We start from the raw sequence: 27,664 nt of genomic DNA, 5'->3' as shown, positions 1-27,664 counted from the left end.
TGTGGACCCCCCATCTCACAGTGGTGCTCTCCATGCTTGGGCGGCCCTGACACCCCTACCTCGTGGTGCGTGCTCTCTGTGCTGTGGGCCCTGCCCCCCACCTCGTGGTGCGTGCTCTCTGTGCTGTGGGCCCTGCCCCCCACCTCGTGGTGCGTGCTCTCTGTGCTGTGGGCCCTGCCCCCCACCTCGTGGTGCGTGCTCTCTGTGCTGTGGGCCCTGCCCCCCACCTCGTGGTGCGTGCTCTCTGTGCTGTGGGCCCTGCCCCCACCTCGTGGTGCGTGCTCTCTGTGCTGTGGGCCCTGCCCCCCACCTCGTGGTGCGTGCTCTCTGTGCTGTGGGCCCTGCCCCCCACCTCGTGGTGCGTGCTCTCTGTGCTGTGGGCCCTGCCCCCCACCTCGTGGTGCGTGCTCTCTGTGCTGTGGGCCCTGCCCCCCACCTCGTGGTGCGTGCTCTCTGTGCTGCTACATTCCTCCTTCAGATTCTCCTCATCTGATTTCTCCAGGTTCTGCTGAGGCCCCGTGGCTTCTCCAGTCTCCTCTGTGGCCTTGCCAAGGCTCAAGGCAGCCAGGCTGGCTGAGCCTTTGGAGTGCCTTCTGCCTGTCAGGATGGTGGTGGTGGCATCTCCGTCACTTGGGAAGTGCCGATGAGGATTGCCTGTGTCCGTGGTGTCATCGGTTCTGCTGTATTCTGCACACAGGTTCAGGATGGTCTCCAGGCGTTGGCGCTCCTGGGCAGGGGTTGGGGGCAGGGAAGGTGAGTGGGGTGCCTGCCAGATAGGTTCTCACACACACACAAGCAAGCAGGAACTGGAACCCATGTGAACCCACGTCCCATTGCCCTGGTCTTTCCCCTCTTCCCGCCATCCCTGCATCAACCCTTGATACCAAACTTCCTGAAGTGACATCTGTGTTGGACTAAAACACGACTCCCACCTCTTGTTCCCCCACACCTTGGCCCTGCTCTCCCCACCATTGGATGAATACACAGCTCCCCACCACAAGCCTTGGCCCATCAGCTTGGGGCACTCTGTTGCATGGGACTAGGACCCCTGTGGGGAGGAGCAGGCAGACAGAGTGGCTGCCCTTTGCTCAGCCCTGCTCTGTTCAGCACCGGGAGCCTGCGGGATATGACTCAGGTCTTATCTCCTAGCACCAGTCCCTGCCTGCAGGTGGGGGCAGCAGCAATCACAGTTAATATGCAGGAAATGGAGGAGGCGGCTCTGGCTGGCCATTCCCCCCTTCTCCTCCCTCCTCTCTTCCAGGCCTCCTCCCCTCCCCCGCACTAATTCCCAGCCAGGATATGGGGCAGGGCCTTCACAACCATATTTGGGCCTGACAGATGGAACTGAGTGCTGGGGGGAGACACGGACACAGACACCTGCTTGGTCCATGCCATAATACAACTCTCCCAATAAACATTCATCTCTCTGAGCCCCTGCCACCAGCTGCCATGTCATTGCTAGCTGTGCATACCCAGCCCCGGATCACAAAGCTGCAAGCCAGGTAATGCAGGGAAGCTCGCTGCATTGTGGACAGTGCCCTTTGATCCCAAAGCCTCCCCATCTCCAGCCTGGCCATCATGGGGAAAATGCATCCTCTTGCATCCTTTGGGGATCCTCAACACAGAGGCATGTGGCTGCATCTCGCTAATAGGGCTTCTCCCAGGGAGTCTGGGATCCTCCAAGATGCATGTGCAGTCCCACTGAATTGCAGCTGCCTCTGGGACAGAGTACATCAACCTGCCCACAAACAAGGGGAGGAGAAATTCTGGCTCAGGTGCCTGGGGTGAATCTCTGCTGCAGCCAGTTGTGCTGAGGGGATCTCTAATGTCCATGCAGAGCAGATAGGCCTTGGGTTTAAAAGATGTGGCTGAAAAACCCTATGGGTATGTCTACACAGCAATTAAACACCCATGGCTGGCCCAGGTCAGCTGACTTGACCTCACGGGGCTCGGGCTGTAAAATTGCTGTGTAGATGTTCATGCTACTCTACGACCCTGCGAGGGGGGAGGATTCCAGAGCTCGGGGTCCGGCCTGAGTGTGAACATCTCCACAGCAATTTTTAGCCTCACAGCCTGAGCCCCCCCCCACAAGCCCGAATTAGCTGACCTGGGGCAGCTTCAGCTGTGCTGCAGGTCTCTTATTCCAGTGTAAATGTATGCTGTGTAGCTTGAGGCTGCTACCTAGGAGGATGAGGAACTCAGTGGACTCCACAACACCAGGAGCTCACTCTCCATTCCTGATGCTCAGGCCATTAGACCACACAGAAGGGAGTGTCCAGCTGCAGACAAACACATACCATGCGCCAAGACACCCTAAACTCCTTGGCTTAGGCAGATCAGCCCTAAATTCACAGACCGAAAGTGCTGGCTTGAGGAGTCACTCTGGCTCAGCTCAGGAGCCGGGACAAGGGCCCCAGCATAAGGGAAACAGTCCGAAACGAATCTCCCCAGGCCACTGCAGGTGCATGGGGCGGAGGCTGGGCATACATGAGAAAGTGGCACTGGGTTTAGCTTAAATTGTTTTTTTAAGCCCATTTACTTGAACTCAAGCAGGCCAGTGTGTGGATGCTCTGACTGCAGTTTAGCTTCAACTGATTCCTAAGCAACTAAAGTTAACCTGAATTAAGTTTGGTTTAATGCCAAAATAAGACAATAAGGCATTTCTGTAGTTGAACCAAGGACCTGAGGTAATTGCCCATTGGTGCCAGGGGCTACTTCAAGAGCAGAACTCCTCCCAGGGACTTGGATTTCTATCAAAGCATTGTTGGCCAGAAGGGCACAGCTCCACATAACCCAGGGGGAGGCACCCAGAGTCCTCTCCCTTCGATGGGTGTGGAGCCAGCCTACTTTGCCCTGGAGTGGGGATTGGAGATAAAGGAGCAGCCTACATTGCTCTCAGTGGAGCCCATTTAACTGCTCCAGGACATTTGGGGAAGGGAAAAAGGAAAACAAGGGAATCCCAAGGAATGTTTCATCCTCTTTGAATCCACCCCGCAAACCAACAAAGACAGAGTGTCCTGCCTGCTTCTGGAACAGCTGCTGCTGCAACAACCAGGGGAAAGGTCTGCTCCTGCCAGCTCCCTCCCTAGCTTTTGTTGTCTGCTTCCAGCCATGGAATCACTGCTTGCATAGCACCCTCCCTCCCAGGATCTGAGCTCCCAGAGCCTGAAAGCACTTGCTTCCCACCAGGGGCAGGAAACCAAGCAGAAGCTGGTGCCGTATTATTGAAGGGATGTTCCCAGGACAAGGTCATGCTCACATAACAGGGTTTTATCCACATTGCTAGTCACCCCTGGGAGCTGAACGCATGGACCCATTCCCTTCATCGCCTCTCCTTGCAGAGACCAAGGTCAACTACAGGCTCTCATGCTCTAGCACTCTGCTATGCAACTCACACCCCAGACTGCACTCCCTATTTACAAAAGGCAAGCAATCCCCTCCCCCAGAGGAGAAGGAGCACCCAGACAAAACAGACGTGCCAGGACCAGTCACTTCCGAATCACAGTGAAGTGCTCAACCTCCTGCAGATCATGAGGGACAGGACCATGCCTATCCAAGACCCCAGGAATCACCACCTGATGCAAAGGGACTTGGTTCTCATTCATTAACACACTCCAGGGAGGTGAGAGGACACACACGTCTATCTAAAAACCTGCAGAGCTCCCCAGATCTACCTGGTTAACGAGTCGCACTCCTTGCTCATTAGTTATAAAGAGTGCACACACAACACAACCTGGCCCAGCACATTCCTGTCCCCCTCCCCCACATCCTCTGCCAGATGCTGCTCACTGCCGCTCCTGGCTCTGGGCCAGAGTACAGCATTATTAGTCACTCCAACGTACAGGGAGAGGTAGGGAGGGACACTTGTTTCATACAGGTTAACATGGGCACACACCAGGACCATGGATGATTCTGGGAGACAACCCCAGAACTCCAGGCACCGAGTGTCCTGCTGTAACCACTAATTCATGTTTTCTCCCTAACTGGTACCCCTCCCCACTGCAAGGAACCACCAGCCATGCGGCACTTGTCTGGCATGCAAGGGACCAGGCTACTCCTTAAGGTGCTTTCCCAAGCAGCCCCATCCCACCCACGGGTACCTGCAACCCCTTGTTACCACTCCCCAAGACCTGGCAGTCCCAATCTCTTTGCTGTAGGCATCCAGCCAGCTGTGGGATGCTGCTTTCCATCCCGTGGGATTCCTAACTCCAATGGAACGTCATCCACAGAGATTGGAAGGACTCAAGATATTCCAAACTCCAGATGTAAGTCACTTCATTGCCTTTGCCCAAGGTCCAGGAGTTTAAAGTGCCTGAGATAGCTGCCTCAGGGGGTGATCCTGCCCTGGACAGAAAAGCCAGGAATTTATTCTAAACAATTTTCAGCCTCTCCTTTGCAAAAGGCTGCTCCCATCATCTGCCTAGGTACATGAGTGACCACTTGCTTTGCAGATGCCAATGCCATCCTGTGAAGTCGGTGGCAAGAGACTGCTAAGGAAGCAAGAATGCACACATATGCAGAACCATTTTCTGCCCTGAACAGCTCAGTGTCACAGCCAATCTCAACTGGTCTGAGAAGCTAATGGCCTGATAGACCTACAGAAATACGGGTCATATGCCACAAAGGGTGCTGCCAACAATCAAACAGCCCTGGAAGTTTAGATGAAGTCTCTGAAGAGCCCAGACGGCAGACACTGGGCCTTGTCAGCTTTTTCCTTGGAAAAGGGATGAAAATCAGGGACTAGCTGTACAGGACCAGGCACCACATACAGCATCACAGGGACAACAAAGACTCCTCTCCCACAGCTCTGCCAGTGCCCTCAGTCAAATCTACAGTCCCCTGCTATTCCAGTCCCGGGCCTCTGTTGAACAACGGTTGACAATCAGGCCACAGAGCAGGGTGGGTTTAATTTCGGCATAGCGCAGTCTCAAGGGCATGCCGCACAAGCACCCACTCCGCTCCAGGTGTATTCCAAGCCCAGATAAAGCGAGGGAAGAGAACAGGGCAAAGGTCGGGGCACAGCAATGAAAGGGAGGGGAACAACAGAAAGCCGGTGGCAACCTTTCTAACCTACAATGACCTGTAGAGACCTGGCTAGAGACCAAGGAGTGAACTGCAACAGCCATAAAAGAAATGCACCCTGGGGCTCAAAGGTATCCAGCCCCCACTCACAGATGCTCTTGCTAGCTCCCCCCATCTACCCTCCACCCCCCCAGGTCCATATATACTCACAGAGGAATCCAGCCCCACTTTCATGGTGCCCATCGGGCGTTCCTGCAGGGAAGCAATTCACCTTCACCCTCTCACCCACCTGGATTCAGCACCACCTCATGCAGAGTGCCTTGTGGGAGACGGGAGTCAGGGATAGACTAATTACATAGACTACAGTCCCAGACTGGAGAGCTGTATGGCTCTCCATGCACACCACACAGGGCTATTTCTGAACGGTGAATCAGGCAGTCTGAGTGCAAACTTCAGCTCCAACCTGAGTCAGTGCTGAGTAAACAAGGCTCCCTCCCCCACTCCAGCTAGATGAAGCTTAGGTGAAAGGATCCCCCATCCTCCTCTGAGCCTGGGTGAAGAGAATTAGGGTCTTGTGGTTATAAGATGGGACAGAGTCAGGATGCCCGGTTCTAACATGACACCTGGGTCCTATTCCCAGGTGTGCCACTGACACACTGCATGATGTTGGGCAAGACATACACTGTCCCTATGCCTCTGTTTCCCCATGGGTGCAATGGCAGTTGATCCTGACCTGACTGGACTGGAAGAGGCTGTGACAGGCTAGGAGACCTGAGGAGAAAGCACTACAGGGGGCAAATGACATTCAAGAGAGAGGTGGGTGTGGGCTCCACCTGTGGGCCAGGTCAGCCCCCTGTTGGGGGAACAGAGGGGATGTCTCCAGACAGAAAAGCCCTAGATAAAAGAGGAGGATAGTCACCTGCCTCTGACTGGTAACTCAGGAGCCCACAGAGCCAGGCAGCCTCGCCCTTCCCAGACTGCACCAGGCGCCTCGTGCCTCCCATGCACTGCGCTGGCCACCAGAAGAAATCACAAGGGGGGCAAGGGCAGCCTGCCATGCTCTGACCAGTAGCTCAGCAGGCCCCATTCTTGGTTAGTCCTTTGGCACTACTAATACAAAGATGATTAGTAACATTGGGGGTGGATGTTCAGACCCAAACACAGCCTGGTCTTGGGCTCAGGCTCTTGCACAGCCCCTACCTCAATGGACTGTCCCAGACAGCACATTCCTGAGCTCTGCTGCTGCAGACTCACAGGGGTGGAGGTGCTTTGATAATCACCTCCTTCCCTGGGGATCAGACAGCCCAGGGCAAGGGCACAACAGACCCAGCTGGCCGGACAGACCCAGCCCAGCATCAGCTTCCTGCTCAGCCAAGAGGCACTGAAAGGGCTGGCTTAGGAAGCCAGGCCCCACGTTTGGAGTGCGTTAAATCTCAATAGTCTTAGAAAATGGGGTGCTGCCCTCTAACACTGTTCCCACAACAAAGCAAGCTGGATTCCCAGCAGCCCAACTGGCCCTCTTCCTCTCGGTTCAGCCATCTGGGGAATCCCAGGCTGCCCACCCAGCCCTGCTCAGAGTGGAAAGTGCCTCCCTACAGCTAAGGCGGACAAAGTGCCCAGAGGCTCTCCCTCTCCTGTTAGGAGGGAACGGGATATGCAAGAGCAACCTCTCCATCCTGTCTGTGCTGTGCCTGTCTTACCTGTGTCTGCAGACTTCTCCACAAGGATTAATGGGGAGCAGGACCCCATACCTCCTCCCACAGACTGATGCCTCCAGCCACTGCCTGAGGGTTTATGCACTCCCCAGCCCTACAATGACCATCACCTCACAGGTTCAGAGAGAACCATCGGGAGAGTCAGGCACTCCTCAGTGTAGACTCTGAAAAGAGCAAGACACCACTGGAGCACACAGGACAGAGAGGGTGCTGGCATGCACCCTATTCCTTCTATGTTGGGTGTGCAGAGTCTCTCTGACAGCCCACACCACAGCTCTGAGCCTGAGCACCCAGGAAAGAGACTGACCTCCACTTGCCAAAGCACAACAGCGTGAGCCAGACGTTGGAGAACAAAATCACCTCCGGTCCAACTCCCCACCTTGGGTGCAGGGTCATGCACTGCATGCAGCCCAGTCAGAGCCATGCTAGTCAGGAACAGCTAACACCTAGAGCCTAGACCCAGGTCATCTGTCTCACATACTGGTCCCAATTCTGAAGCCAGGTCTGTCTGCAAACCTTTACACTCCCCTGGGAGCAGAGCATGAGCTGAAATTAGAGACTTGGGCCTCTTTGGCCAGCCAGAGACATAGATCTGCTTCTGAGGAGCTCAGAACACATTCAGGGCACCAGGTGGAGGGTTTGGTGTCAACAGCAACATACAGGCTCAAGACATATCTAGCCAAAGACCTTCTCAGCACAAAGCAGCCAGCAGCAGCACAAACAGATTCTGGAGAGGACAGCATCTGCCTATCTGCTGGAGTCCAGGGGAGCTATTCCTTCTTCTCAGCCCCTGATCAGCTAAGGCCAGCAGGTACCACCAGAACTAGTCCCTTAAGAGCCTTTGTCCAGGGAAGGGAATCCCAGGCTGGTTCCCTCTAATCTGCTCTATCTCACAAGCAAGCTACAAGTGAGGAAAAGCTCAGAGCTCCTTCCATCCCGCCTGCTAGACTGCTGTCTGCAGACACACCTCCCTAGCCACCCAAAGGGATCTCTCTCCTCTGGGCTGGGCAGGATAAGGAGCTCCAAAGGAGCATTCCCCTCTGCAACAGGGACAGCAAGGCACCGTAAGTGCATTCACAACCCATGCATTAGAAGCTATGGAGAGAAGTTTATTTAAAATGGCATCTCCTCCTGAGGGGCTCTAGGGCCAAACACACTAGATAAAGCTACGTGTCATGAAGAACAGCCTTGTATTCCCGCACCTGTTGTCCCAAGCACCTCACATACATTCCAGATGGTATGGATAATACGGGCAGTGGCCGGGGTAGCTCCCACACAAAGGCAAGACAACAGCTGTTTACCATGCACAAAGCAACGATATGCATGCATTTCAGAGAAGGCAAGAGAAGAACCGTTTCCAGTGTAACCTTACAGGTGATTTAGGGAAGTGAGTTGTCACCATGCTGCCCTGCAGAGTGAACATTTGTCGACTCCTAGAGGCAGTCAGGGGAGTGTCAAGTGCCAGGCTGAGTCATCTCTGGGTCTTGTTATTCTGCATCTGATGCCACCCTCATCTCACAAGGCACCACTCATCACCTGCCAAGTGCCCCTTCAAACAGGGACACTGTCATATCCACCTTTTTCCCATACGGTTATTGCCATCTGATTCACGGCACCAGTACCTACGTGGAGCCCTTTATATCAAAGAAATGGATCTCAGGCACTGAGCTCTCTACCTTAGTCAAATCCTACCCTTGCAGTCTGAGGCCATGGACAGCAAGGTATTGTGCTCCCCCGCCCCATAGCACATGGCTGGTTGCTGGACAGCCTCCTGGGGATACAGATCAGACACTCCATGTGCTGCCACGAAGGGCAGCCTGATAGCCAGCAGACATCTTCAGTGGTTTGGGCCCTGACTGCAGCAGTGACTCCCTCCCAAAATAAGCAGAGCAGTCAACAGGTGCCTCCCTGAGCCCACTGAGCCCATCACCTGTGCAGAGACTTCTGCTCAGCAACTACCACCTGGTTTGCCCCAGCGCAACATCCGGTGGCAAGGGGAGGGATTTCACTACACGGTCTCTTAGAACCACCCCAGACAGGTCCCCCCATTGACTATGCATGAACAAAGGAAGAGACAGATGCACTGGGCAAACCCCACCCCTCTCCCCAGCCAGGCAGCTGTCTAGTCTATAAAAACTCTGTGTCATGCCCAAAATATAGGGCTTAGGTGCCTGCAAGATCTCCCATCTGCCAGCAGCCTTGGAACATTATCTGCACAATACATGCACTGCAATTAAAAGGCCCAGGCAGCTAACTACTGTGACAGGAAGCTGGAACCCCAGGCTGGCAGCCCCCAGAGAGCATATGGTCAAATCCTGAGGGACTGCATTTAAAGAAGAGACGTCAAAGTGCTATACATATAGGCCAGACTGTGCTAATAATACCCTGTAGGTTCACACCCTATCCTGTACACGGAGACTCAATAATATAATCCATAGGCACTGTAGATTCACAGTTCACCCCACATAAATGCAGCTCACTTAGCTGCATAACTTGCCAGCACTGTCCTGACATGAATCCATTAGGTTCCCTGTCCTGTTACGATAGTTAAATGCATATTGGCTTCTGCATAATCCAGCTAGCTGCATGCAGAAGGGAGGCCCCGGAGCTGCTCCTTGCGGTAATCTTGCCAGATAAACAAAGAGTCCAGATACTGAGAGGTTTATGCACATTATTGGTATGCAGCTGTTAGTAACTGCAGCAAAACACACAACAAAAAGGGGTATGGGTTTGAAAACAGTAGAAATCCAAGGCCCTATGCAAAGAATACACTAGCTCTTACTGCAACTGCCTGGTCTCCCTGGTACCTGGGTCAGATCTGGGCTTGGAATGAGTCAAGACCACCGATGGTATAAAAAATCCCGGGTCACTGTGAGGACAAGAAGGTGTAGTGACAGTCAAGTGAGTGGCAGGAGTGGATAGCTCTCCAATGATGTATACACTTTCCAGTGCCATGCGCTCTGCATAACAGTATGTGATACAGCAGGCCCAGAGCTGTGTGTGCAAACACAGGGCAGAATCAAACTAAGGGGAGGGCTTGGCAATTGCTCCAGAGCAAGAAGGTTCCCAGACCCTATCCAACCCAAAGGTCGTGCAAGGCCAAAGCAGCCCAGCAGACAATGCCACAAGCCCCTCAGCCATCAACAGAGCACTCCGCTCTCTCCCCATTCAAGGAATGGGCTGGGAATGCAGGTCTGTGGAGGGCATTGTAGTTGCCTTCCTGTCCCCCCTTCACAAATCCCCACTAAGCATTTGAGGGAGACGGGGAGCCTGTAGGTCATGTACACAAGGGAAGAGCTTTCCAGGCTCTGTAGCATGCTACAAGACTGGGGCTCACCAATAAAGTGCCCTGCTATGACCACTAATTATGCCCCATGCCATGGATGCGTAATGGGGGTTGCAGCAGGGATTGCAGTGCTATTGCTCTGTGCTCCTGGAAAGCAGCATGCCAGCTGGAGCAGAGGGGAGAGAAAAGGGTTCATTGTAGCCAGTGTCTCACTCTAAGCAATAACCGATCTGACAGGGAGCAAGACAGCAGCCTCCCCCAGGGCTTCAATGAACTTGCCCAACATGATGTGAAACTGCAGGGGCCCAGAATACAGTCAGCAGATAGCATCTGAGCTTTCTGCTATGATTAGTGAAGGTCAGAGATGCAGAACATTAACACCTCAGCTGAGGAAACTGTGCTGAGGAGAGTTGGTAAGGGTCATGTGCAGGGTCTCATCCAGCTGCTCAGCAAATTAATGAGTTGCCATGAGGCAGGTCCTACCACTGCTGCCCCAGCTGTGTGACGATGTAGCCGGTGGTATACAGCACATGAACCTGCTGTCAGCATAGCAGGAAGGGCCCTGGAATCAAATCCCACTGGGGAATGGATTAACCAACACAACTCAGACCATGCTCCCAGCTAGTTTGGTGTCTTCCCTCCCATGGTGCATGGGGGAAGGTAAAATGGCCCAGCATGCAGCAGGCCAATAGTACCATGTGGGATGACTGCTCCTTCCTCACCCTCTCAGGGATCAACTGATGCCCTGAGACCTGATCAGCCTTAGTTTAACTCAAAGCAACCCACCCCAGCATCACTGCCCCCAGCTTCAGCAACACCAAGAGCCTCTTCCCGGTTGCTGCAAGGGAATGAGATTAACTGGATAGTCCTAAACAGTCAGTGCTTTACCCATTGTGGTGCTACCCATGCTCCTCAGAACAGGCAAGAGCACTGATGAGAATGGCCTAAAGAAGCACTCACTTCTCCCCCAACATCCAGTGCTCCTCCTTCCCCTAAAGCTCAGGGTCTAGTCATAGAGCTTCCCCCTTTGTGCCCCATCCCCAACCCCTTACCAGGCCCCACTTCTGTGCCGTGTCCTGACCCTCACCAGGCCCCATCCCGTCCGCGTGCCACGCTCTGGCTCTCACCAGGCGCTCCATCTCCTGCTCACGCAGCCGCTCCTCGCGCTGGCGTCGGTGATACTCTAGCAGGTCATCCTCATTGTCACTGATCTCAGTGATGCTGTTTTTGCGCTCCCTCGTGCTCAGTGGCAGCCGAAAGTCTCCTGACAACTTCCTCTGTGCCCGGGGGCTCTGGCAGGGAGAGGGTACAGCCAGTGATCCCAGGCTGTATGCAGGGCTGAGGGTGCTGCCAAAACTGGGCTTACGCTGGGAGGCAAGTTCTGCCTGTAAGATGGGCGAGGGGCTCCTGGTTCTCAAATTCTTCCCCGCCAAGGAGGATGAGGAGGAGAAGTCTTCGTGCCTCTCCAAGGGCCTGGCTGCCTTGCGCCGGATGCGAGGGCTCTCAGGAACCTCCCTGGCCAACTTGGTCTGCTGTGAGGGGCTTTCCTGGGGGGTCCTTCCTTGGGGAGACAAGGCAGAGGGCAAGGGTGCTGCCCGGCGAGACAGGGAAGGGCTAAGCGGAGGCAAATCCCTCATGCTCTCCACGCTCCTTCTGCCCATCCTGGGACTCTCAGGGGGTTGCAGAGAGCAGCTGCCCTGACTGACGTGGATGAAGCCTGTAGTCTCCAGGGGCTGAAAGACTCTTGCCAACACCTGCCGGGATGGGCTGGAGGCTAGGTGCCTGTCAATGCCCAGGGGCTCCCTGCCCTCTCTGAAGGGGCTGGGCGGGCGCTCTTGAAGAGCCATTGTTTTCAACCTTTGAGCAGATGGTGACTGAAATTTGGGTGCGAGCTGGGGACTGCTGGAGATGTTGTTAAGCTGAGCCTGGGGGTTCCCTGTTACATAGTCACTCAGGCTTATGGACACCATAGGCACGTGCTGGTTAGAATGGCCCAGCCGTGTGCTCTCAACAGATCTCCAGGTGTTGGAGAAGGCTGAATGTCCAGGGCTTTCAGGATGCATGACCCTCTGGATAAACGTGGGGCTCAGGGGACTGCCATGCACTGCCCTCCTCTGCATCTTGGGACTCTCTGCAAGCTGCGTCTCACTTGTACCCATGGTGCTGCTCTTCAGGTCCAGGCTGGAGCCCCCACACGGAGGTGGAGGTGGCCGCTGCTGTGGGGGCTGCATGGCATGGTTGTAGCTGGAGGATCTCACTGGCACCACTGGGGGTATGGGCGGCCCCTGCTCCTGGCTACTGGGAGAGTGGCTTGTGTAGCTGCCGCTGCTGGCTGGGGATGAGAGTGGGGAGAAGGGCGGGGATGCATTGTCATAACTGGAGCCCACAGACATGGCCCCAGGGCTCAAGGGTGGGGACAAGAAGTAGTGCCCGCCACCATTCACCACTGAGGATACAGGGGACTGGGTGCTGGCAGAGAGCTTTTTTCCAGGGGAGCCCGATTCTTCCATCACCAAAGAGTCCATGATGTCCTGCAGGTCCTTCTCGATGGAGCTGACCAGGGAACTGTGACTGGGCCGGGGCCTCACTTCCTGCCCCTTATGGACATCATTGAGCGATAGCTGATGGTTGCCATTCACTAGACTCTCCGATTCTGCCAGAGAGAGACGGGAGCACGTGTTAGTCCAGGGGAGAGCAGCATGAAGCTCACAGCCCAACCCATGCCAAACCCCTCCACTCAACCAGACCATGTGGGCTGAGACAGGCCAGAGCCAGCCTGTGCTAGGGAGCAAACATTCAGCTCCTGCTGCACATGAGGCAAACGGACCATTTCTAAAGCAGGATAGCCCAAGCCCTGTCCCCACAAAATCTTGGCTCCAAGTCAGTTCTGGAGATTCCACAGGAACCACAACAGCTTAGGGCCTGCTCTCCAAGAGGCTGGTAGTGAAGGAAAAACCGATGGCCACCAAAGCCTGGTGGATCAGTCTGGGTTGGGTCTGTGAACCCACCTACCAATCCTCTATAGAGAGCCGCTATTTATTGCTAACACAGCCAACCTCATCACAGCCACGACCCTGGAGGCACATGAGGAAGGGAAGGGATGGAAGTCAGTGTCAAATCACTGACATCTCCCAGAGGAAACGTTCCAGCAGGAAGATGCCAGTAGTAGTCACCCACACAAAAGATGATTTCCACCCCCCCCCAGTCCTCCTCCTCTCCTCACTTCCCACATTTCAGAATACCCCTTGTTCTAATTGCTCTAAACTAGCACTTTGCATTCTGGAGGAGGCTGGAACCACACTGCAGGTGTGTGCTGCCTATATGTGCTGGCTGGAATGCTAAGCACTGTAGGAAGTGGTGCTAGCAATGCAAAGGGGAACATCCACAGCTCCATTAGACAGGATAAGGGCCATTAACCCTTCAATTTCTAACTATGACAACTGGATCTGGGAAGACACTTTCCTATAGCCAAGCTATTCCATACTTGGCCATTAGAGGGATTCACAAATTGCAGCAGCTGGGAATGGCCTTTCTGAGAGAGGAGAGGGTGCACTAGAAAGACAGATAGTTTGAGCCAGCCTGGCAATGTCCATGCTCCTGTGAATGCTATTCTCCAAGCCAGTGCCAAAGCACGGTGCTGCTGCAGGTGCTATCTTCTGGATGTGACCTAAGCAGAGGTCTTGACTACTTGGAGCCACTAGGGGTCCAGGCACATCTCAGAAGAAAAGGAATATTAACAACTAACCTAGTTAAATTCCACCTCCTTCAATTCCTCCTGCAGCTTCAGTCAGATACAAGAGTCTTCCTCATCCCTTGCCTTGAGCTACTGTGTACTGAACAGCTGCTGTGCTCACCTGAGAGATGGATGCGTTTTAGCAATAGTCCTGAGGCTTCCACTGGATCTTTTCATTTATGAAACTCAAGCACACAGTGCTGGCCCTGTGCTGAACTCTCCCCCCTAACCGTGCCCTACTCCCCCTGGGGTTCAGGTTAAGCCTTGCCCCTATGGAGTGTTGTCATCTCCCATGCTAATCATCTCCTTGGAGCTCAGGTGCCTGGGGATTATATTCCAGTAACTAGCTGGGTGTCCCACCTTGCCTTACTGACCAGACAACTGAAATTTGATAGCTCTTTCCAGTACACAGACAGCAAAGCCCTGTGAAGCTAATGCAACCTCTCTTGGCTCTGCCCATGGTCTCGCTGGTATGCTGGGAGCTGGGCAGGGAACAGATGCACACACCTCACCTCATCCTACAAAGATGGGACTGTTGTGTTTTCCCAGTCCACATAATAATCAGTTGCTGGGGCTGCCTGACTTTTCTTCTGGAGTCTTGTAGACAAAACTGAACCTACACCACAGTGAGGAGAAGGAGTTGCAGCAAGCAAGAGCCAGTTCCAGACATGGGTCTGAGCATCTGCCACCCACACAGAAGGGAGAAGGAACTGCCTCCTCCAAAGCATCCTCCAGCAGCAGGGTGCAGGGCACTCTGCCAATTTCACCCTCCCAGCCAAAATAGCTGCATCTCCTTTTCTCTGAGGCCCAGATTCAACACTCCCTTTCCTTCCCTATCTGTGACCAGGGACAGAGGGCAGGAAGAACAAGTAAGAGCCCCAAAATCAAACATCTGGGCTGACTGGAGGGAGGGGCGGCTGCTCTCTGGATCGGATTTAGGGATGGGACCTCTGGGAGTTTGTCTTAGGGATTCAAAGGATTTCATGGTCAATAACAGGGAGGGGAAGGGAGGAAAAGTAAACAATTTGATTGAGTGTCCCTTACAAATCGTTTAACTACCAGCATGGAGCCAGCAGCTGCCATAACCTTTGTCTGGGGTCTAGAGTTTGAGCTATGCAACATGTCTCTAAACAGGGGCAAGCAAGCTGAGCTGGGGGAGGGAGCATGCGTCAGCTATAAACTAGACCAGGCCACTCACTTGCCTCAGGACATGGGGGATAAACACAAAGCAGCTCCACCCTCAGTTCCTGCCACTTGGGTCTGAACTAAAGTCCCCCCTCCGCAAGTCCCTGAAGCTGAAGTTGGACTGGCCTCTGGTGCCTCAGGATGTTAGGGATCCCAGCAGGTGGCAAATGGCCAATTCCTTTGCTAAACAGGCGCCAGGTTATCAGCTCCAGCTCAATAAACTGTAAGGTGGATCGAAGCTTCTGGCACCCGTTAAACTGGCCCCAAACTCTAAGCAAGAACTATCCATGACACAATATCTCAGGGTCCCAAATGTTGGCCTCACAGAACCCAAGCTCCCCAGTTACAAAGGCTCTGAGAAGTGATAGCACCCAATTAGCCCTTTAAGCTCATCCCCAGGACAGATCCCCATCAGCAGGTGACTTTAGACATCTCCCTCTTTTTGGACAAACACTGCACATGTGAGCTGGCCAAAAGCTGCCAAGGGCCTCTACACCTCCCCAGTACCAGCTTGCCCTTCCCATGGCATAGCTTTCTGGGGCTGGAGTGAGTCACGTCTGGAGGCAGCTCTCTCCAAGGGCAGAGTCACTTTCAAAGCCGCGGCAGCAGCACCATCACTCTGTGCTGTTATACCCTTCCTCAGAGCTTCTCCAAACACTTTGCAAACACTAATTAATTAAGCCACAACCTCAGGGCACCTTTCCAGCTCTAACACTCCCAACAGCAACCACAGCAGAGGAAAGAAAACAGCCAGCTAGGTCACAAGCTTCTAGGCTGTCTCCCCACTACACACACACGTCTTCCATGCCTGCTGATACCCAAATGCTGGACAGCCCAACCTTCCCGTCTCCACCCACCTCCTATAGGGCTAATTAATAATGGCTACTCCGGCCATTCTACCTGTGCAGACAACATGGCCAAATGCCTGATTCAAGAGCTCCTGGGTTCTATTCCTGGCTCTGCCACTCACTTGCTGTGTGATCTTGGGCTAATCTCGTCCCTTGGAAAGCCTCAGAATCCCAGTCTATACATGGGGGGTAATGGCACTCACCGGGGGGGCCTCAATTTCTGCTTGCAGAGCTAGCTGAGCCCCCTGGATGGCCAATGCCCACCTACTTGTCTGAGTTGGCAGACGGCAGCTGGCTGGCTTCATGGAGAAAAGTATTTGTCTGGTCTGAAGCCTCATAAATGTCAAGCTGAAACTAGGCTGCTCTGGCCTGCAGCATTTGTCAGACATGGTTAGATCCCAGCCAACGTTGAGAATAGCCAGATTTTTTCCCCTTTAGTAAATGAAAAGAACCATGAAGGGGAAGGAAGAGAAGCAGTAATAATATTGCTAGAGTGATAACCCAATCAGGGCCACTTACGGTCTGGCTTTCTAGAAGACTAGACAGTCTCCCTGCATGAGTGCTGAATTAATGGGAAAAACCATGGTCTCATGGCCAATTACTGTAAGAGAGGGGATTGATTGGCGAGTTAATCTGCTCATCAGTTCCAGGCAGACCAAAGCTCAATTTATTTCATTAAATCAGCTCTCCCATAGATACAAAATTCCTGACCACATCTGCCTGCAGAATTATTTCATAGGAGTAAATTGGTTATTATAACAACAATGTGCATTTGGTCTGAGGATCCCAAAGCACTTCACAGACATCATTGCAGCCTCACGATCCTTGTATCATTAACTCTATTCTGTACCTGGAGAACAGAGGCAATACCAGACTAAATGACTTGTCCAAAGTCACAGGAGGAGACAGTGACAGAGCTGGGAACAGAACCCAGGAGTCCTGATCCCCAGCTCTCATCATCTTAAAGACAGACATGCAAGCCGATTTCAGTCAGTCAAATATTTCTGAGTCAAGAGACAATGCAAATGACTGAACAAGAAAGGAAGCAGAGACAGAGGCCATACAGGAAAGACAGCACTTCCCATTTGGAAGGGGCTGGCCAAGAAAACCTTATACAAACTTTCCCTTGATAATCCCTCTGTGCTAATCGGTTTGCCCCATTCAGGTAACCACCAGCAACAGCCTGGGCATACCTCCAAATTCTCCTGCAACGCACGCACAGGGACCTTCATGCCTCAAAGAAGCACCAAATTCTCTGTGCTTCTCATCTGGAAGCACCAGCCTTCTGTTTCAACTTGTGTGCTCAACCAACACTTAAACCACCAACACACCTATTACTGAGAAGAACAAATCAACAACAACAAGCTGAACAGTACCAGGTCCTTGCCGAGAAAAGTCACGCCAGGTTATATTTTGCCATAGTGACATAGGTAAAACAAAGGCAGACTCCCACTAAATTGAGTACCAGGTGCAAATTGGGAGCCACAAGGCATGATCAGAACCCAGAAAGAAGTGACTGTGCAGCCAACAGGACAGAGGAGAGACTGAGACACAGACACTTTCCATCCAACATCCCAAATACAAAGGAATACCAGGAAGAGAGTTCCTCAAATGCCCAGAATCATAAGAGATGTCTCATCGCAGAGGGACTAGAAAAATCTGTGCCCGACCCTGGGAAACAGACTGACACGGCAGAGTCACTTGCCACCAGCTAAGGAATGACACACCGCATGGTCCTAGGGGTTCAAGCCCCAGACACTAGGAGTGATCCCATCCTGAGGGGGGTCAGACCTGCTCGGCCAAGACCTGAGCAGCCCGGCTTTTATTTTAAAACACTTTGCCAACAATTGTACAACCTGTCCTGCCAATAAAAGCTCATTGAATCGAATTGTGTCAATCCCTCCCTCCCACTGCATATATAGCCTTGGTTCCACAGTTACTTAGCTATGGGAGGCAGGGAAGGAAGGGCTGGGATTGATGGGTCACAGAATTTCTGGGTCTGCAGCACATGCTCAGCCTGCTATCAACAGCATCACAGATTTGGCCATATCAGGTCTGTGCCATTCGGTCAACAAAGCCCAACACCTGTGATTCCGAATCATTCCTGCCAGAGCTATGGCGAAGTGGTTAGGTTGTAAGAGTGAAAGCCCATAAGAACCCCACCCTCTATTGATATCAAGACCACAAATTGTCAGTATCCACCATCTCCAAGATACTGGATGTGGGAAGGATCAGGATGTCTGGGTCAGAATGAGACATTCTCTGAAGCACTGGGGAGGCCCAAGAACCTCCCAGTTTCCCCCTGGAGGGGCTTGGCATCGACACACACAGGTTATGCAGGACATAAAAGACCCAATAGGGTGGACTGATTTAAATCAAAGTGATTTAAATCACCAATTTTAATCATGATTAAAATCAGCATGCAGGAAATCTTGATTTAAATAATTTATTTTAATCTTGCTATGCATTTGTACTTTTCAGTTATTTTCATAAAGAGATGTTGATTCTCATTGTTGGTAACCATTAAAACAAGTTGATGTGCAACTAAATACAACCTGTACATTGAAATCTGTTGCTAATCAAGAGGATATGCTATATCTATACACATTTATTTAAGCAAATATATAGCTTAACATACATTTATTCAGATTCTTCCTTTTTATATTTTTATTAACTACATTATGCTTAATTTTTTACTTGTGATTTAGCTCAATTCAGATGGAAATTCAAATTCAGTTAAAATGCACAAAGCAGCTTTTTAATTTTGTTTGTATTAGTTGAAAAACTAAATTAAATGTTTTGGAAATAAAATACAAATTTTTTTTTTATCAGAATAGATTTTTTTTATTAATTTATAATTTATTCAACAAAGGAAGTAGTTAATGAATTGAACCACTTATTCTGGTCACCATGTCCTTCAAGATTTAGAATTAGTAGATCTCACACTCTCATACCTAGTTTTTATTCATAGGCCAAAACAAGTTTTCCTGCTTTTTCAACTCCAATTGGTTTCTGAACTTTGAACAAACTAGTTATTGAAGTGAAATAGTTGAATAAACTGAAAAAAAATTTTTTTTTCTTTGCATCTGCAGAAAAGGTACTGCTGCCGAAAACTGGTTTAGCACTTCAATAAGGTCTTGTTCCAGGTGCTTAGCCAGTGACTTCCACCATTTCAGTGGCTGACTTTCGTAAAAACTTTGCAGCAAATATGTACTGCTTAATATTTCTGTATTTAATTTAAATGATTTTAATATACTACAGTAAGTTTAGGCCTTAACACAGGTTGGTCATAATTCCACATTTAAATTTAAGTAAACAGGTTTATTTTGTAAAAATAAACTTGTTTCTAATTTAAATACAAAAAGCTGATATTTTTTATAAAAAATAAATCTACTGATTTTTATCCATATCCTTCTCTTCATGCAACCCGTTCTGCCCTTATAGCTCCCCAGTGCCATCAATAATACAAACACATGCTACCAAAGGACACTGCAGAGCCCTCTCTTCCAAACATTAGGGCAGGGTTGGCTATAGGACAAGTTAGGACCAGCCTTCAGGTTGGAAACCATTTACAGAGGTGAATCAGACCAGCTGAACCAGCTCCCTTTGGAAAGCATCTCAGGGTGTTAAAATTGTAGCAAGCCAGAATCCAGGGGGCACCCTCGCTGACTGCAGTGCTGGGACAATGCCTGAGCACCAAGCACTCAGTGCAGAGGCGGTCAGAGGCGATGAAGGGACAGAAATCAAATTACTTCAGAAAAGTGAATTCAGTTCTGCCTGGAGCCCTTGGCTAACATCGAACAGGACTCTGCTGGATGTAACCAACAGGAACCGGTGCCAATTCTCCACCTCCACCCTAGTCTGACTCCTGTGTATGCAGGGAATGCATATTTATAAGGTATCCATCACTATGGCCTCTGGCACCAAATGCCAGAGTGAAAAGTCTTGAGACTGTACAAGTAAAGTGTAAGGCCCCTCCTCTCTAATTTTCCCCCAGCCATGGTGCCCGACCCTCCTGGGGGGACCATGCTTGGGGCCACATATGTCAGACTGCCCAGATACACGCTCGAAATCAGCATGCAGGAAATAATTGCCTAAAAAGTATGTGCACACACACCCCTAGAAAATTCTGGGTTCCAGAATCTCTGACACACTCATTGGCTCCACACTTTCCCTTCCCTCACATGCTGCTCTAGCAGGTTAACAGCAGTACGTGGCCCCTCACACACATTAGCTGGTAACAAGCTACCACAGGGAAGTTACTGCCAGGCTACCTCCTCTTGTGCATCACCCTAGATAGTCTGATACAGCCACTGCAGGTCCAGAACAGCAATCAGAGTCTGAGATGCTGCAGCTGCCCATTCCTCCACGCAAACAGCTAATGCCTTCTGTTTTACAGTCCCAGACAAACATAACCCTGACGCAACTGAGACAGAGCTCATCTCCACTGGTGCTGCTAGGAGCTGCAGGAGAAGCATGGAGGAGTGATGGCAGCTCTGTACAGTGTAAGAAGGTGTGTGGAGACAGCACATAGCCACTGGCCTGGATCAAAACAAGGTCCATCTAGCCCAGTCTCCCACCAGCAGCCAAAGGCAGAGAGGGAGAACAGCCACAGAAGTTAAAGGAGACTTGTACTCCATGGAGAGAAACTAAATAAAAAGTTCCAGAGGGGTAGCCATGTTAGCATGTTTTTAGCAAAACAGCGAGAGTCCTGTGGCACCTTAATGTGTTAGTCTTTAAGGTGTCACAGGACTCTCACTGTTTAAATAAAATAAGTTGCAAGTAATGAGTCTTGCCACTGGGGAAATAGCCTTTGAATCTTGCATGTATTTGCCCTTACAAACAAGCGCTGCCTGCAGCTCCCCAGCCCGGCTCCAGGGGGTTCCCTGTGCTGAGCCCATCAGATGGGGCTCATGACTTTGTGTTTTATGCTGTTCTGAGCGCTAGAAGGTCTCTGGAGCCTGCCCAGTGACCAGGACAGCTGGTGTGAAATGCCAGCCAGGTTGTGTGTTCAACCAGGGGCTCAGCTCAGTAGCTGCTACAATTAAACTCTTTGGAGACAAGTATTAATAATTAACAAACAAAAGTGCAGTTGCTGAGCTGCGTCAACAGCGGGTGCTGGAACGGAAAGGCCACAAACCTGCGTAAATGCTGTTCATATGCACGTAAATTGCAAGCATCTCTCAGCAAGCAGAGACATCATTTTAGAAACATTTCAGTCTCCAAGCTTGAGATTTTGTTCACCAGCTGGAAACGTAAACAGTTCCTCTATCAGGGTCCACTGTCCTGTTGGCCGTTGGCAGGAGTAGGGACGCTACTAAGTCTAAGTTGAGAGATCCAATTAACATAGGACTTTTCTCAAGAAGGCCCAAGATCAGCACTGTGTGATATTTGCACTCAGAGAGATGGAGTTTTTAAAGGAACCTTCAATAATGATCATTTATGTAATGAGCAAATTGCAGCTTCGCCTGTCAAACCGCCTGTGTGTTTCATTTATTACAGTGAACAGGGGATGGTGGCACTCAGTCACACAAGCACTGCTCCTGCATGAGCAGCGGGGGCTAGCATCCCAGAGAGCACCTTTAAGGAGACTCCACGTGATCAGGTTCTGTGGTTACAATGTCGAGAAACAAAAAACACAGGAGGGAGGGAGAGCCAGCAATGCTCCACCACAGCTGGCAGCCTTTACATGGGACATGCTCTCCTGCACCAGGCAGCTTCCCGCAGGACTCTTGTCAGGCTCCCGATTGTGTCCCAACACCAAGTCCTGGGGTGAAATCCTGGCCTTACTTAACATTAGCAAGGGCTTTGCTAGTGACCTCAATGGGACCAGAAATTCATCCCTCGGGTTTTTTAGTGCCTCACTGATATACCTTGCATATGATGGGTGCTTGGGGGAAGGGATGCACTCTGCTATAAACTGCTGTGGCAGGATACCAGCCTGACCTCCTCCTGACTGCCAAACACTCACCTTTTCAAAGTGCTTTCCAAACAGTAAGGAGCTAAGTCTCACAAGAAGTTGGGGTCATGGGCCCTTTCACTGGGTGAGCTGGCCATTTAATGGGGCCTAGTCCAGCCCAAAGTAGCTGCTGAAAGGATTAGATGACTAAATCAGAGAGCACCTAGTGCTCATAAAAAGCCAGGAGACTCTCAGTTGGTGGGGAGGGGAATCTGGAATGAGGCTCCCATAGAAACCCCTGGGTTAGAGGCTCCAGGGAGAGCTGTCTGGAGAGTATGTGCTCTACAAAACAGTGGTTGAAATCGAGCAGAGCCCATGAGGGGTTAGGAGCTGAGTTCAAGGAGGACAGAGAGTTGTTTTGGTTTTGCATTTGTTTGGCATTTACTGCACAAGAAGCGGTGGATTCTAATGTCACTCAGTTGGAGGGCTAAGTCACTGTAGCAATGTGCTGAAAGCTATGTAAGGTGGTGCAGCAGCATGCCATACCACAAAGGGGTGTGCTCAGAGACTGCCCAATTACAAGCCCCACTGAACAGATAGAGGAATGCAAGCAGGAAAAGATTGGCCATTGATGGTCAGACTCCCTTACTGGAGAGCCCCTGTGAACTCCCCCTTTTGCACCTCCTCTATCTACCAAGCTGGTTGCTACCAGCGCAGACTCTCACTGAACCCTTGCTACAATAAGCACCAAGCCAGCAAGTCTGTCTCAAGTGGCCATTAAAGAGAAGGACGCTCAGAAGAAACCATTTAGTCTGCATCAGCCAGAGCCTGAGTTCCGTAGCCCAGGCAGTGCCCAACAGCCCTTCTGGCACACACTGCCCATTGCCCAAGCAGGTATCTTGGTGAGGGTTCTCTGGTAACAGCACATGAAGGGTTAAACCAAACACTGCTACAGGGAGTAGAAAGCTGCCCCACTGAATGTCTGCGCTCTGCTGAGCTTGTTACACTCTGAGTCGGCTGCCATTAACACCCACAAACTGTATGCTTCTTCCTCAGTGCAGCCCCAGGCCCAATCAGGCAGAGGGATGGACTGGCACAACACCCACCTGAGAGATGGATTATTATCCCTACATTATAGGTGGGAAAACAAGCAAACAGAAGGAAAGGACCTGATTCTCATGGGGGACTTCAATCACCCTGACATCTGCTGGAAGAGCAATACAGCAGAGCACAAACAATCCAGGAAGTTTTTGGATAGTGTTGCAGACAACTTCCTGGTGCAAGTGCTGGAGCAACCAACTAGGGGCCGTGCTTCTCTTGACCTGCTGCTCACAAACAGGGAAGATTTGGCAGGGGAAGCAGAAGTGGGTGGCAACCTAGGCAGCAGTGACCATGAGATGGTCGAGTTCAGGATCCTGACGAAAGGAAGAAAGGAGAACAGCAGGATACGGACCATGGACTTCAGAAAAGCAGACTTTCACTCCCCCAGGGAGCTGATGGGCAGGATCCTCTGGGAGGCTAATATGAGGGGGAAAGGAATCCAAGAGAGCTGGCTGTATTTTAAAGAAACCTAATTGAAGGCACAGGAACAAACCATCCCGATGTGCAGAAAGAATAACAAATATGGTAGGCGTCCAGCTTGGCTTAACAAAGAAGTCTTTGGTGAACTTAAACACAAAAAAGAAGCTTACAAGAAGTGGAAGCTTGGTCAAATGACTAGGGAGGAGTATAAAAATACTGCTCGAACATGCAGGAATGAAATCAGGAAGGTCAAAACACAATTAGAGTTGCAGCTAGCAAGGGACGTGAAGGGGAACAAGAAGGGTTTCTACAGGTATGTTACCAACAAGAGGAAGATTAGGGAAAGTGTGGGCCCCTTACAGAATGGGGGAGGCAACCTAGTGATAGAGGATGTGGAGAAAGCTGAGGTACTCAATGCCTTTTTTGCCTCTGTCTTCACAGACAAGGTCAGCTCCCAGATTGCTGCACTGGGCGGCACAGAATGGGAAGGAGGTAAACATCCCGCAGTGCTGAAGGAACAGGTCTGAGACTATTTAGAAAGATTGGACATACACAAGTCCATGGGACCAGATGCAATGCACCTGAGGGTGCTGATGGAGTTGGCTGAGGTGATTTCAGAGCCATTGGCTATTATCTCTGAAAGCTCATGGCAACAGGGGGAGGTCCCTGATGACTGGAAAAAAGCAAATATAGTGTCCATCTTCAAGAAAGGGAGGAAAGAGGATCCAGGGAACTACAGACCGATCAGCCTCACCTCAATCCCTGGAAAAATCATGGAGCAAGTCCTTAAGGAATCCATTTTAAGGCACTTGGAAGAGAGGAAGGTGATCAGGAACAGTCAACATGGATCCACCAAAGGAAAGTCATGCCTGACCAACCTGATTGCTTTCTATGAAGAGGTGACTGGCTCTGTGGATGTGGGGAAAGCGGTGGACGTGATATACCTTGACTTTAACAAAGCTTTTGATACGGTCTCTCACAGTATTCTTATCAGCAAGTATGGTTTGGATGAATGGACTATAAAATGGATAGAGAACTGGCTAGAGCATAGGGCTCAACGAGTAGTGATCAAGGGCTCCATGTCTAGCTGGCAGCCGGTCACAAGTGGAGTGCCCCAGGGGTCGGTCCTGGGGCCGATTTTGTTCAACATCTTCATTAATGATCTGGAGGATGGGATAGATTGCACCCTCAACAAGTTTGAAGATGACACTAAGCTGGGGGGAGTGGTAGATACCCTGGAAGGTAGGATTAAGATACAGAAGGACCTAAACAAACTGGAGGATTGGGGCAAAAGAAATCTGATGAGGTTCAACAAGGACAAGGGCAGAGTCCTGCACTTAGGACAGAAGAATCCCATGCACTCCTACAGTCTGGGGACTGACGAGCTAGGCAGCAGTTCTGCAGAAAAGGACCTGGGGGTAACAGTGGATAAGAAGCTGGATATGAGTCAGCAGTGTGCCCTGGTTGCCAAGAAGGCTAATAACATATTGGGCTGCGTTAGTAGGAGCATTGCCAGCAGATTGCGGGAAGTGATTATTCCCCTCTATTCAGCATTGGTGAGGCCGCATTTGGAGTACTGTGTCCAGTTTTGGGCCCCCCACTACAAAAAGGATGTGGAGAAGTTGGAGAGAGTCCAGAGGAGGGCAACAAAAATGATTAGGGGGCTGGAGCACAAGACTTATGAGGAGAGGCTGAGGGAAATAGGCTTGTTTAGTCTGCAAAAGAGAAGAATGAGGGGGGATTTGATAGCAGCCTTTAACTACTATAACTACTTTAATGAGGGGGTTCCAGGGAGGATGGAGCTAGGCTGTTCTCAGTGGTGGCAGATGACAGAACAAGGAGTAACGGTCTCAAGTTGCAGTGGGGGAGATCGAAGTCGGACATTAGGAAAAAGTTTTTCACTAGGAGGGTCGTGAAGCACTGGAATGGGTTACCTAGGGAGGTGGTGGAATCTCCATCTTTAGAGGTTTTTAAGCTGCGGCTTGACAAAGCCCTGGCTGGGATGGTTTAGCTGGGGTTGGTCCTGCTTTGAGCAGGGGGTTGGACTAGATGACCTCCTGAGGTCCCCTTCCAACTCTAATATTCTATGATTCTATAAAAATGACTTGCCTGAGTCAGCAGCAGGGCCAAGAATAGAACCCAAGAGTCCTGACTCCCAGCCCCTGGGCATGGAGGATTCACCTACCTGCTGTGTGTCCATATGAGGCCCCAGGGCTCCTTTCCCCAGCTGGGATCATGCTTTTCATCCACTTGGCCTCAGCAGGGTGATTAAAGCGGAGGAAAGTCGACTGCCCCAGGCAGATCATGCACCCTTGGGGAGAGAGAGTGAGATGGAAGTTATAGCGTACAGTGAATATGCTCACACCAGTCCTTGGGAGTCTCTGCTCCAACAATGCACCCCAAGAGATTATTTACTGAATACATTGCAGCAATCGGGAAGCTCTTGTCATGGCCACTGGAACTGGCAGGATCTCTGCCCCAAATACACCAGCTGGCAGTCTAGCTGCACTGAGATAACAGGTGTGGTGGTGGAATCATTCTCTGTATCACCGTAGTGCCAGGATCCTGAATCATGGAGCAGGACTCCACTGAGCTAGGCACAGAATCATTCCCATTGCACATCCCTTCCTGAGGGACCACAAGGAGCTTTACAGAAATCCCATCAGGATTAGCCAAGGCTAAACTCCACTCTTGGACATACGATGCAATCCCACTGTCCACACCGGAGCTGCACACATTGCTCCTGATGAAAGAGCCAGGACTGAGGAGCCTCTGGTGGCAGGGAAATGCCAACTGAACCCTTAGCCTGCCCCTTTATGCCTGGCAATGTAGCGTAAGTGGGGAGAACCTAAGTGCCAGGTACAAAGGTGGTGAGGCTGGGGTTCTGGTGGGTTTTAGGCACATTTGAGACTTGCTATCAGGTCAGAGGGCTGATGTGGGATTCACAGAAGCCGCCATGTCACTTTGCTCAACAGGCATTGCAGACAGTACATGCTGTGAAGGCGCACTAAGACCAGTGCTTATGGTACAGGACCACAGCCTGTCAGGAGTAATGAGACTATGAACAAACAGCTCCTGAATAAGCCTACTGGAGGTGGTTGAGGGGAAACCTACTTGCTAACTAAACATATGACCCTCCCCTCTGAGCCATTTACGTCCCGTGTCAGACATTCTGCTACTGATTATTGCTGCGCCCATCTGAGCCTCCCAAGTATGGGCAGAGGGAGCTTCGCAAGGAGGTGGCATCCTAAAGAGAGGAGTGCAGAGGTGCCTGTGCATGGAACACTGCGCTCCAGACTCAGACATTTGCTCCCTACTGCACATACTCCTCTCCCCTGTCTGGACTGAGATGGGAGTGTTTACCCACCCACACACCTTCAACTCCAAAGGCAGTGAGGGAAACAAGAGCCAGTTTGCACAGATACATGATGCAAATACCACCAGAATGAGCGATCTCTGGGAGGCTGCTGCACTCGGACGGGGCCTCTGGTCATAGGTGCAGTCACTACTCACCATAGACTCCTTGCATCACCAGATCTTCCTTTCCAAAGGCAGGCTGGGCTACATGCAGCCCAGCAGTAGCTCTGCTTAAACACTGGCTTGGCAGCAAGGTATCAGTCCTAGCCAACTACTGCCCAGTGTCAAACCTCCCTTTCCTGAGCAAGCTCATCTAACTGAAGCCAGCAATCTAGACCTGGCACAATCTGCATTCAGGACAGAACACGGAACTGAAACCACTTTGTGGCACTGATGGACGATCTCCTCCTGTCAATGGATACAGAGCAGATCATTCAGGGACTTCTCTGCAGCGTTTTACTCTGTTGACCACAAGATACTGCTGTCTCACCTGGGAGAGGTGACAGGAGTTCAGTTATGCATTAAAACGATTTGGGTCCTTCCCAGAGGTTGCATCCAACGATGGTAAACTGCACCTCTACCACTACCCCTTGCTTGTGGGATTCCATAAGGATCAATTCTCTCTCTGGTCCTTTTCAACATCTACATCCAACGAGCAGGTGAATTAGTCAGATTACAGGGACTCAAGTGCCAGCAACATGCAGATGACACACCTCTATCTATCCTTCACCATATGTGACTGTACCACTACCAACAAGATCACCCAGTGAGATGAGATCAGCTCATGGATGAAGAGCAGCTGGCTGAATCTGAACCTAAACAAGAGAGAGGTGATACTGGTGGACAGAGAAAGTATTTTGTGGCGTTCACATCCACAATTTGTCAATTCAGTCCAGTCTAAGAATACTCTTGGATTCCCCGCTGATTGAGCTCTCACATTGCTGTGGCCATGAGTAATACTTTCTATCATTCAGAATTGGTTGGCTGGGAGACTTCACCCCATCCTGACAGAAGGTGACCTGGGTCTGTTATTCATGCCTTTGTCACCTGTTGGCTGGACTACAGTAATGTGGTATACCTGGGCATGAAACCTTCAGC

At 51.1% G+C, this 27,664-nt stretch overlaps 1 protein-coding gene across 2 annotated transcripts in view; it reads right to left on the bottom strand.

Annotated features, from left to right (window-relative positions):
• Window positions 1-27,664, bottom strand: part of PHLDB1 (pleckstrin homology like domain family B member 1) — a 112,085-nt gene that overhangs the window by 39,037 nt on the left and 45,384 nt on the right. For both annotated transcript variants that reach the window (XM_067566405.1, XM_067566414.1), the window contains exons 5-7: window positions 25,395-25,520; window positions 11,151-12,676; window positions 437-727 (exon numbers count right to left, since the gene is read on the bottom strand). In XM_067566405.1, coding sequence (XP_067422506.1) covers window positions 437-727; window positions 11,151-12,676; window positions 25,395-25,520 — 1,943 coding nt within the window. The remainder of the gene's footprint in view (window positions 1-436; window positions 728-11,150; window positions 12,677-25,394; window positions 25,521-27,664) is intronic.

Source organism: Emydura macquarii, unplaced genomic scaffold, assembly GCF_026122565.2.
Source record: "Emydura macquarii macquarii isolate MOO-44397 ecotype Brisbane River unplaced genomic scaffold, CSIRO-AGI_Emac_v2 contig_312, whole genome shotgun sequence".
Lineage (NCBI taxonomy): Eukaryota > Metazoa > Chordata > Testudines > Chelidae > Emydura > Emydura macquarii.
This window is presented reverse-complemented; position numbering and strand designations above follow the sequence as displayed.